The sequence below is a fragment of the Varroa jacobsoni genome, unplaced genomic scaffold (assembly GCF_002532875.2).
Source record: "Varroa jacobsoni isolate VJ856 unplaced genomic scaffold, vjacob_1.0 scaffold_1201, whole genome shotgun sequence".
Taxonomy (NCBI): domain Eukaryota; kingdom Metazoa; phylum Arthropoda; class Arachnida; order Mesostigmata; family Varroidae; genus Varroa; species Varroa jacobsoni.
Genome location: NW_019214103.1, coordinates 7,565 through 19,948, shown reverse-complemented (window position 1 = coordinate 19,948; position 12,384 = coordinate 7,565). Strand labels below are relative to the sequence as shown.

The 12,384-nt window shown below is 41.8% G+C and overlaps 1 protein-coding gene across 7 annotated transcripts in view; it reads left to right on the top strand.

Moving 5' to 3' along the window:
• Positions 1-7,803, top strand: part of LOC111267582 (ras-related protein Rab-32) — an 18,328-nt gene extending 10,525 nt beyond the window's left edge. For 4 of the 7 annotated variants that reach the window (XM_022845874.2, XM_022845872.2, XM_086971368.1 and 1 more), the window contains exons 2-6: positions 3,541-3,637; positions 3,788-3,956; positions 5,375-5,555; positions 6,022-6,174; positions 6,470-7,803. In XM_022845874.2, coding sequence (XP_022701609.1) covers positions 3,596-3,637; positions 3,788-3,956; positions 5,375-5,555; positions 6,022-6,174; positions 6,470-6,590 — 666 coding nt within the window. In that variant the 5' untranslated portion in view covers positions 3,541-3,595 and the 3' untranslated portion in view covers positions 6,591-7,803. Of the gene's footprint in view, positions 1-3,252; positions 3,338-3,540; positions 3,638-3,787; positions 3,957-5,374; positions 5,556-6,021; positions 6,175-6,469 lie in introns of those variants that run through there. The other 3 variants (XM_086971370.1, XM_022845875.2, XM_022845876.2) reach the window with 2 other exon arrangements.
• Positions 7,804-12,384: the final 4,581 nt, after the last annotated feature.

The following is a 12,384-nucleotide window of genomic DNA, read 5'->3' as shown; positions in this document are numbered from 1 at the left end:
GTGTGTGTGTGTGTGTGTGTGTGTGTGTGTGTGTGTGTGTGTGTGTGTGTGTGTGTGTGTGTGTGTGTGTGTGTGTGTGTGTGTGTGTGTGTGTGTGTGTGTGTGTGTGTGTGTGTGTGTGTGTGTGTGCGTGCGTGCGTGCGTGCGTGCGTGCGCACGCACGCGCGCGAAAAACCCTCTGCGTTTGAAGAGGTCGGCGATGAACGGGGAATGGTAATAACCGGTGAACGAAGTTGACCCTTTGCCAAATGCACTATACTGTGGACATATTGCGTCGTGTAAGGTTCGCAAGGCTGGCAACGATAGCGGCAAAATTACCTTTGTGCGTTCTAGAGCAGAAACGCAGCATCGACAGATGCTATAATAAATCTAGCAGCAGAAAATAAACGACCCTTTAAGAAATATTTGTTTATTGAACTTGAAAGTGTTCCGAAAACATGTTCATGATGCAGACGTATTCGTCTCAGAAACACATACATTTTTACTTCAGATAGCATCTAATAAAATATTAGGTCTCTGATTTGAGCGCAAACATCTACTGTACGAAAACGCATATATTTATATAAATACAATCTTAATGTTAAAAGTTGATTTTAAGTTTTTTCCCTTATTTGATAGTGGCGCCCCCATATGAGTGAAACCAACTAATATCCTGTTACCCCGCGGTTGATTTGAGCCTCTCCCGTTTTCGCTTGAACTTCAAAGCACAGATAATCTGCCAGCCGGCGTTTATGAATGCTTGCTAATAAATGGCGTCACATTCCAATTTTTGTATCTACTTCCATTAGTTGACGACTAAATGGTACTCCTTGTGGTCCGAAGCACAGCCTTTGTACTTCAACTAGATATTAAAATTTAACCCGCTGGTGCTGCTTCTGTGTATCCATCTAAAGCGTTGCTTCAATGGACTATTGCGCGCCGTTTATGAAATATTGTCGTCGTCGTCGTCGTCACCACTTATCACTGCCAACTAGAACGAAAAGAGAGAACTACATTTTCCGCAGACTACCACCAGCCGCGGAGATGTTAGAGGCCCAGACGACTGCGTCATTAGCTATTACTGATGGTCCACTGGACAACCCACAGAAGAAAGGGCTGGCAAATGCCCAGCCAACGAGCGAATTCTAGATAAACTTTGTCCAGGTGTCACAGTTTATCTTCGTATTGTTGTTGTCGGCAGCGGCCTTTGTTCATTCGTATAGAGTACTACTTGAAAATGTGGTCTGGGTCGGCATCTTCAGACAGCAGATTCCGACAGAAATATAGTACCACATCGTTCATTGTAACGGAGTGTCTCGACTGAGTATTGAGCCTCGTGGCGACTGGCAACAATGTAACAAACGCAGGAAGCAAACGTAAAACTACAATCGTCAAATCATAGCATTCTTAACAGCATCACGAATTTAGCCTCTGTGGCCAACAGCAATTAGTGTTTTTATTTTTGTTGTCACGGTTCGACCGGCTCCCGCAGTAATGATAACACGGACCGCCGCTGAGCCTTTGTTCGAGCGCAGAACAGCTAGCTATAGGGTCCACTAACTGTTATCACTGATCCTGGTGCTTTTTTTTTTTTAGTTCATCAGGATCAGAATCGTTATTAAGAGTGGGCAAGGGGTAATAATGAGCGTCGTCGGTGTGGTGCTAGCACTACTCGCTACTTTTCCGTCAGCTATTGATATTGTTTTTCCTTTCTAGTTCTGGTGTTAACAGCAACAGCTTTAATCATTCTTAATTCATCACACGAAATTCTGTATCTATCTTCAGATAAGTAGTCATCCGGAAGCTAGCAGTAATAATGATAAAATAATATTATAGCGTAGATGATAACATAATCGGGTGCCGTCAGCTCTTTAATGTGTTAGGTGAAGCTTTAATCATGGAAGAAACCCGAAATAGAGGGAGCGAGTTGAAACATAAACGTGGCATTGCGAACAGATAACTCTACTGAGTCTTTGAAAATATTCGTTCTTATCCGACTGTGACAACTAGTCGCACAGGAATCAATAAATTCTAATAATATTAAAAAAAAATTACATTCGAAATAGGTATAGCTTGAACAGGTGTTGTCTGGTGTCTGGTTGATCAGGTGTCGATGTTGCGTTTGTCTTCATTGCGTATCGATAACCTCAAAAGAGAGCGCTTTATGAATTCCGCGTACTTCCAGCAGGGGTTTCCATAAACGTCTACCGGCTGTCATAACCAGATTCGTTCTTTTTTAGACGATCAAATTAAATTGATCATTATTGAAATTACGTTGTAGCGAGCAAAACGACTGCGAAAAACATCGTATTGTTGGAAAAGTGACAGATATCGCTAATCTGTAGCTGAGAATGGCTTCCAAGCTACAGATGACTTAGGGCACGATCAATTGTAACCTTATGAAACTTGCAAAACAAGGATTATGGCCGAAATTAAATTCAAGTTAATCAGTTATAACTTATTAAATAATTTCTTTCACTATCCGTGTTGTCTTGTGTCTTCAGGCAACGCACAGATTATCTATTGTCTACGTGCCATTAATGCGTCTTTCGGTGCAACGGAGCTTCATATATTTCCATCAGAGGCTGGGCTATGTAAGCTACGTTGAGCTACCTCATCGACGGCTACATATATAGCTGTTGACATTTATACATATTATGAATATCGAGTACTTGTAAAGTTGTATATACAACGGCTTCACGTATCTAAACGGCAAGCCCGTGTACCTCAATGTGTTGACCGTTTAAAGCTTAACGTATTAATGCGCTTTATGCTGCATCTTCGTTATTTTTCTTTCAGCGTCGCGTGACTCGATTGGACACGCTCTTTCAGTTGATCATATCAGGCCGAGATGTCGAGAAGGCGTTTCCTATCACATTGGATCACACACAGACATGGCGAAACCGGACTGTCAGTCACATCGATTTAAATGATGCCGTTTCGCTCTATGGGTTTTTCTGCTGTTCCTTGCTGGGGCTGTTGTTATCGTTTTCGCCCCTGTCGCAAAAATCTGATCTCTCGTGCCTCTTGACAAACGAATCCCACATTGTTTGTCCCAGCTTTTGAATCTGAATATCCATCGTGCATTGTATAAACCATTCAATCGACGACAATCAGCGTGCTTTTAAATTCGAGCGGACGTGTTGTAACTTCATGACGCACACTAATTATAAGTTTGCGCATGCTTGCCCTATGTGCTTGGTGACCTTTGGCCCACCAGGATGCATACTGCAGACGCGTGGTAATACTTGCTCATGCAAATGCTGAACTTTTAGAGGTACCATTTGAAGTTGCCATCACCGCATGTCTCACATCTGCAAACAGAGCCCAGATTTACGCTATCAGAAACTCTTTAAAGGTCTGTGTAAAAACTTCAGCGCTGCCGGCTTGGGCTGATTATACCTACAGGGGTGGGATCGCTTAAAAATGAAGAAAGACTTAGATGTCAGATGATATTTTTTATTTGCGGCATCGCGTCTATTTTCAAGCAAAATATCAATGTGTACTCACATTTTTACAAAGATACCCATTTGGTATTGACAACTCATATTATTTGGTTAGTGATTACAGGAAAAAATAGGCTCGTTTTTGCTCCGGTGCCTTCTAATCTACAGACATGGCTGTCTCAGCTGTCGAACCTCGCGAGCTACTATACAAGGTAATGTAAAATCTAAGTGAGCACGCTATTAGCTTGTCCTATGCATTTCATAGCATGCTGTGCTTATCGTAGACTATATATATATAGGTGGGACGGTCAAGAATAAGAACTGGATGGAAGGCAATTATGGCATACTCTGTACGTATCTAGGTTCTCGTAATCGGTGAACTGGGAACAGGCAAATCTTCAATTATTCGTCGCTACGTGCACAAGATCTTCAGCGAACATTATCGAGCAACAATCGGCGTAGATTTCGCTCTCAAGGTCATTCAATGGGATGAGAATACTGTCGTTAGACTACAGCTTTGGGACATTGCTGGTTTGTATCCCAACAAAAACAACGGTTCAAAAACACTTGATAACATATTATTATTATTAATGCTGCTTTGTACAGTATATATTGCTGAGGGTTATGTGTGTAAGCCAAGCGAACATGTTATATATAAAATGTTTGCTTTATTTTCTATGAAACCGTTCAAGAAAAAAAAAATAGCTGATTCACACATACAGGACGCTCAATCGAAAATGTTTGGCAAATCAAGCGAATGGGCTACTTTTCTTTCTTCGTCAATTTGCAGTCAGCCAGGTCCTGCTGGCTACCAGAGGCCGCAGTACTTTATTTCAACCACGGTCCTGGTAGCCGGTGCTTGCTAAAAGGCCATCGTCACGTCACCCCCGCGGGGACGCATCGACGGATAGCCTGAACTGCGTTAGCTACGTCGAGTTTAATTGAGGCATTTGACGATGACCGGTAACAATCACAGCCATGGCTACGAGCGGCGTGGTAACAGAGGCTACTAGAAAAACAGAGCCAGCATGCAGACGCTGTACTCAGCCCAACGGTCGGCCGTTATTGATTACTACTACCGCTCGAACGATTTTGTGCACTTTTATGCTTGCGCAAAGTTATCGAATCGGATGGATTGGGGACCATCCGCTTCAGACGTCTATAATCGTTCCTTCTTCCCTCAGAGGTGCTGCCACTTGCGGGCCACATCCGATAGACGACGACGACGACGATTGAGTTTCACTGGCCTGAGGTTAATATGCCAACCCTCAACTTGGATATTCGACATACGGATATAAAAGAAGGAAAAATAGAACAAACAGGGAAACGAACCAATGGAAGACAAACAGAGATAAATAATGATACGGTCATTATGTTTAACCAATAGAAGCCTTATTAAACATTATTATCTCGTACTACAAATTATTTTACCAAACAACTATATACAACATAAGAGATAACTATGGCAAGTTAACGAAAGACACGAGAGAAAGGGCCCACACCAATTGTACTAGCTATAGCATACGAAAGGGCAAATCGTATATGCAACAGTGGATACGTAATAAAGAGAAATGGTGAAAACGCATAGTAACGCAAGAGATTTCGCAAGACCGTGCATAAGTGATGTAACGAGCAGCGTATAATTACAGAAGCCCATAAAGCACAGCCGATGGACGCTAGCGAGATACACCAACAATTTTGGTGTATATCCTTTACAACTCTGCACCATTTTTGTTCTTGGTTTCTGTATAGACAGATCAAGCGGCATTTGGTAGGAGGCGAGCGCGCTGCACAGGCGTAGGCAGTGGCGTGATACGATCCATGTTTCACTACCTAACACAACCGCGCTGCGGCAATAAGGCATCGACACCTTATTGCCCGCAGCGCGTTGGGGATCATTTCTAGCCTGTCTCGAAGATGGAGTGTAATTTCGTCCTACTTTTTTGCAGGTCAAGAACGATTCGGCAATATGACTAGAGTGTACTATAAGGAAGCTGTAGGTGCGTTTGTAGTGTTCGATTCAACTCGAGGTGCCACTTTTGAGGCTGTCCTCAAATGGAAGACTGACCTTGACGCGAAGGTTCATCTAGCCGATGGATCGCCTATACCTTGTGTCCTACTAGCAAACAAGTATGAACTAGCTTTCATCTTTGATCGAATCGCCGCAATTTAAGCTTAATATATGTGCGGGCATGCTGAATCAAACGATAAAATGCGTTACATGTATATCGAAGAAATGTATATAATGTTAATCGTTACATTCTTCTCAATCAAAAACTATTTGAATTGAAGTAACAAAGTTGATTTTGGGAAACATCAAAGGCGTATCTTAAAAGAAATTCCGTGAGGATCATTGTTGCGCATGTATAGATCGTAGCGATGTCTGCTTAAGTCTAATATTTCTCTTCGTTTACTGTAAATCTGAGCTTCTTGTAGTGAGATAATTATCAGCCATGTAGAAAGAGTCAATAGTGAGCCTGTACTTTTTCAATTATCAGTTTAATCTATTGTTGCAGACTAGTTCTCGGGACTGATGTTTGTTTGGGATCTGTGTCTAAAATCAGCGTATGATTTATTGTTATTGCATTTTAATTAGGTGTGACTTAAGCAAAGGGGATGGAATTAATCAGGTGAAGATGAAACAATTCTGTAAGGCAAATAACTTTCATTCATGGCATCTCACATCAGCAAAGACTAACACCAATATCGACGAAGCGGCCAGGGACCTCGTTAGCGAGGTATTGCGAAGGTAATATAAGGATCTGTTGAGCCTGCTTTCGTATCTATGTGTTTTTCATATACGGAGCCTAGCTTCGTCCTAAAATTAACCTTGTTACGATTAACAAATCATTCACTACTTCAGGTTACAGATGTGGTGAAAAAATTACGGACTAAATATTTTGATTCATTGATATCCTTATCTGGCTGACTAGGCAAAGTTAACTTGTCCTAGTGTTTTTCCTAAACAATGCAGTAAATCTCTTAGAGAATAAATTGACTATGTCTAAAAAGGTCAGATCGTTTTCGCGATTTTCGTTTTGCAGGCAAAAGGTAGTCGAGAAGCGGGCGGCAGCGATTGCAGCTGAAAGTACGGTCATTTTGAACGATCTTGGCAGTCCTAGAGTTGGCTTCGGTGAAACAGCTAACAGATTTAACTGCTGCTGACAATAACTTAAACGGTCAAGTGGTAACTTGATCGTATATGCCAGGCAAGCTATTGCTAGTAATAGCAAGACCCGTCGTTCTACGGTGATCGGTTGGATCTGTTGAACTTAATGGAGGGGAGAGGGGTCGAGTTTGCACTGGATGCTCCCTGCAAATGTTCGTTGTATGTATATGTTCTTGTTGACAGTGTATCCAGCCTAAGTTCGTAGGGGATCTATAGATGTCCTATCGTGTTACAACATGTAGTACTTGAATAGAGAAAAACGCGTGCTTAGAACATTTACTATTAGCAACAATAATTTCTCGTTATTAGACTCGCAGCCGTACAACGCGACAGGGGCGGCCCGCGCGTTAGGCCTGCCCCATACGTCAGTGACGAGGTAGAACTAACGAAACAGAAAATTCTAATTTTCGAACTTCTACATGTATGAGTCTCACAAATGCCATAAGCATAAGTTCGCAAGCAAGTACAAAGCTTTCCAGTCGATAGTATTCATGCGTGAAAAGCGCTGGTGAACAGATATGCGTAGGAATTTTTGGGAGATACAGGTATGGGTGATCAATTAGTAAGCAGACGTTCGGACTGGATTATACAAAAGAGCGGAGTTACTTGCAAAATATGATGACATATTATTATTGTCGATAATTTCATAGCACACGTACTCACAATGACTAGAGCATTTTATTACGGAGCAGCTCAGATGCAGTTCGGAGTACATATGATGAACTAACAGAACATTGCTCATTGATTATCAAAGAAAGGCGACGCTGGGGCAACGTAATGAAGGTTTTTTTATCTATCACAAATGAGCCTCGTTTAGATTTCTCGTATTGCCCATTGCCAGCTGCCCGACCTAGGTTTCTTGCGGGCCCGTAATTTAGAGTTAATAAACGCTATTCGTTTGTCAAATATTGAAGCTACATGTAGCATTCAGCTTTGCTAAAGTCTATGAGAAGTTTTCACACTAATGCCATGACGGCCGTCGTAAGGCAATAAGGAATAATTAGACATTACAGATTTTAGCAACTATTATTCAAAGCTCGAAAATTGTGTGATAGCTGTTTATGATTTTTAGGAAAAAGTGTTTCATAATGAATTCAACATCTTGTCAATTCGGGGCAGTGTTAGGTAAGAGAATTCTGCTACCAGCTGGAATCCTCAAATTCTGTAGTAAAGCTTGGCTGAATAAAAGTGATTGACGCTTGTATTGAATACCTTTGTCATTTTCATGTTTGTAATGTTTTTGTGTTTGGTATCACAGGACAAGTGAAAGCAGTTCCCATCCAGGATTCGTTTTTCTTTCGCTCTGTCTTGTTATATCTCTCTGGCGTGGCCTGCTGCGTGACTAAGTCCTTATTCAAGTGCTTGTTATATTGTTACCTTTTATGCCTTTTTCGAGCAGTTCCACATATTCGCATGTTTGCTTTTGGCTAAACGACGAGTGGTAAAACAATAAAAGCATTCAAAATAAAGATCAGCGACGATGGCGTTGATGATGGCAGAGCGGTAGCGTTTAAAGACGTCGTCCCCTCAACTAATGGCTTCTATGTGCTATCTCAGAATACAATGATAAGCTTATGCACACCTGGGCGGTAGTGGGACAGGACGCGCATAGCGTGCTTGGAAAACGCTCCACTCAACAAAGGAGCACGGCAAAAATGCAAGCAGAAAAAATCATGGAAAGGTGAAAAGCAGTTAAGCGAAAGCGCTGTTCGCAGCGCGGACGTCGCACTCTAGTGGCATAACGCACAGACGTTCGCAAAACGATTATTTGTACACCGATGTACATTTGCCGAAAGGAACGCGATAATTTAAGGGTAAAGAGGTCCTTGGATTTGCTAATAAGACCCACATTCTCATGGTCACGGCAGGGTCGCGTGAAGAGTCACTATTACCGGTGGTCTAGAGCCTCGTTAAATTCTAATCGATAGTAAAACATTCCCTGAGATTGTGGTTGCAGCGTCACACAAAGGAAAAGGGTACACGACAGATGTCTAAATGACCAGATTGACGTACTTGATATAACTAGGTAAGCGAGTCCATCTGAGACGTAATTGCTAAGGGAATCATGAAATCGTAACTCAAAAACGAGCTGTAAGGCCAAAACTGCTTCAACACTTATAAAATTTGTAGTACAACACGTGTCGGCTGAGCCTTCTGGATTTTATTGTCCATTCAGATGAAGGTTTGATGGACAGCATTCGAAGACTGCTACTTCTTCTTCTAGAGAAACAAAGTTTAGTATGACTGACCTGACCTATTGTTGAAATTAAAGAAAAAGTCCGGGCCGACTTCGACAAAACAAAAGTATAATAAATATCTTTAAAACGTTTCTTTTGTCTCATCTTAGCTTCCATTTAAAGGTTCAAAGCTCCAAATTGTAAACTTCTAGAAGACCAACACGTTTAGTGGTCGAAAACGGCGGAGACTGCGGCGACTGTGAAGTCGTCCGTCTACAAAGCAGTTCGATTTTTGTGATGGTTTCATATATTATATAGTCTACAATTTTTTCTTTTTAGAAAAGCCTCTATCTGAATGACGCGCTTATACTAAAGTCGGTGTTCCCTTCGAAGGTTACAGCAGCAGCAAGAGCAGTTGGAGTTCTGATGGAAGTGTTTCATTTGAAGCTTTCGAAAAATGCCTCGGGTCATTCTAGTAAACAGAAGCAATTCGAATAGAGGATCGGAATAATAGATTATTAAAGTCACAATTTTAAGGGCATTATAGCGAAACAGCAATAGCTACGGTAGATCTCTCGTAGCAGAATAGTCACTTCATGCGCCAGTGGTAAACTTTGCTTTTTGCGGGTTCAATTGCATCCATAAGCATTTCAGCAATACACTTGAAATACGCTGCCCTCTATTGAGGTGTAATTTTTCTATTTATATATTGTACCTAATGAGGCGTATCTACATTGATCGCATATAAAATCTGCTGGAACCGGTCTCTATCGTAACCTCGTATCCGTATCAGAAAAAAACTCAACAACAACAACAACTGCGTCTTGTTCAAAGTTCGGACGGTTTTAGTAACTGCCGGAGTAATAGTAGGGTTTTTCGTACCGCTGACATATTAACGTTCAGAAATTTTACCTTTGCGTATAATTGAGTGCTACAATCTTTCAGTTCTCTTCCTATATTTAAAGGCTTAACAGTTGACTATGGCAAAAACACAGCGATAGGCGAGATCTTCATAAAAGGAAAAGACACTTTACGCTAAGTTTCAAAATTTAATAACATTATACTAAATAAGTTCATTAAACCTAGCTTTAGTTTATTTTACGAGGTTCGCGCGGCACCTACAACGCCTTCGTAAATCTATTTTATCAATTCTTTTTGTGTATTATTGCTCTACTAACGAAACAATTGATTCATATTTCTATGAACTTCCATTGAACCATTCAGTTGAATATTTCCTAGAGATCTAAAGGATCTATCATAAAACGTTCATGACGGTCCTAGCGGTCGCATGAAACGTAACGAATGGACGCCGGGGACCATCGGTCGCATGCGCTGCGGCTGTTGTAGAAATGTGTTAAACAGGGAACTCGAGCTCGTATTGAGAAAGCGCTTCGCAGGCTAGCAGACACGAAAGACATGCTTACAAAGTTGACGAAAGCTGGCGGTAGCTTGACTTGTCCATAAAGTGAGCTTTCTGTCATGGCCATATTGATAGCACCGATCGTCGGGCCCGGCTTTTTGTCCGGTGCGTTTCGGTGTTATAGAATCCAAGACGAATTGAGACAGAGTAGATCTTTTTTGCATCAACAGTCAAAGAGTGGATACAAGCGAGAGAGCATGAGAAGGAGAGTGAAAGGTATCATAAAGTTTTGTATAAAATCCTACAAAAGTGAACTTGTATGACACTTGAATTATTCATCATCTGCCGTCTTCGCCGCCGCCTTTTGCCTGCTGCAAGACCGACGCCAAGTGCGGCATGTTTCGTTACCTGCTCTCTTCTCTAGGCACCATCCTCTTCGCTCTTTCTGATTTCTAGAGATGCCCCTTTCCTGTTAGAACTAAATTGCTTACGTAAAGCCTTGGACGGCTAGGTTGTCATTGCAACTGCATCTATCGGCCATTTCAATCTACTTATCTTTACAATATCGATAGTACCCACTGACTAAACAGCTTGAATGCGTTTTTGCTCGTGTGTGCATATGCACGTCCAAGGGCAGAATAATTTCTGAAAAATGTGTAAGTTGTTACACCGCATTTAGCTATGTTGTCCTTTATTATCTTCAATAGGAAGAATGGAAAACGAATCACCTGAAACACTGCAAGCACGCGCCGCTGGACAGCCATAAATACTCAACCGGAAAAGCACCATTAAAAACAATGATTATGAACTAAAGCAAAAGCCTCTGGATAACTGAAATCTAGCCCCTGAAAGATGCCAGCTTCGAACACAGTGTTCCCGCCAGGTTGATAGTGCACTGTGTTCACATCACACATATGTAAGCGAACTATGTGATACGTCTGCCCCGCAGGCAGCTACGGTTGTTTTCTGCCGCAGCTATCCATAAGGCCAGGCGATGATGCACGAAAGCCCGACTACAAAATGCCGTTTCTAGCAGGAGAAGGGCACACAACGCGGGCAGACTGCAGCAGCGCAGAGACAGAACAAAAAGAACTGAAAAAGTGTTTACCGTTGGCGCTGCGGTATTAATGTTATAAGTATACTTATTATTGTCATTCTCAATCAGCAGACAAGACTGGTGGCCGAGTTACGTTATCGATAACGTCCTAATAGGTCTTCGGACAGGAGTCTTGAGCCCATGAGCAATGCCTATTGCTGCTGCTGGGCTTTCAGAAGCCAAAACAGGTATTTTCCCGAAGCATTTGAACAGGCAAAGGCACCGCGAAGCAGTGTCTAGTCTGGTGACTTCAAAAGAACCGTCTACGTTTTACTTATAGGTAAGGAAGCAGGGACACAACGGTAAAAGGACTATTCCCTCTTAGCTACCCGGACACTGACGACGGAAAACATTGCGGGCACCGCGGCTTTCATAGCGCACGCACATACGTACTCCAGAACATCGACGATTCCAATCGGAATGGCGCAATAGTTCGCCGAATGTCGCTGCATCTAGCAGCCGACAAAAGCGCCTCAATTTCGAAAATGTCAGCAAAAAAATTAATATAGGTAAAAAAAAAAGCATACAGGAGCGACGTTTTTTATTTATCGTGTGGATCATATAGACTCTGGAGCGAACCAAATGTGTTTCTGTATTACAAATTGATGAAACGTATAGTAGGCAATGTTCATAGTGCAAAGGTAAAATTTCGTTATATTGAGTTAAATAGCTTATTAATATTGAATTGTTCGTAGCTTGACGTCGACCATGAGTCTGTTTAGAAATCGCATTTTGTGCTTTGGGACGCATTACAATAGACAACGTGAAGAATATCTACTTCGGACCGCAGACGATTTGAAGTGAGCGAATCAGGGCTGAATATCGGAAACGGAGAGGCTATGGGAAAATAGGAAGTTACGTTTGGCCAGCAGTTAAACACGTTTGGTGTAATGTATATTGAGGGCGGGGCCTGAACAAGCGGCTTCTGGCTCTTCAATAGCTAGATGCTAAGCCTAAGCGTTCTCACCAAAATCTGTGTAATGTATTCAAATGATCACGAAGCAATCGCATACCCTGTCTGACAATAAATAGGTAATGAATCAACGTCCTTTCATCTTTGTGCGGTCGCTACGTGAAACAAGAGCTTGAATCTTTAATAACCGTCTGGCGTGCGATGAACAGTTTGGTAATAAATAAAATAAATTAAAAAATTATGA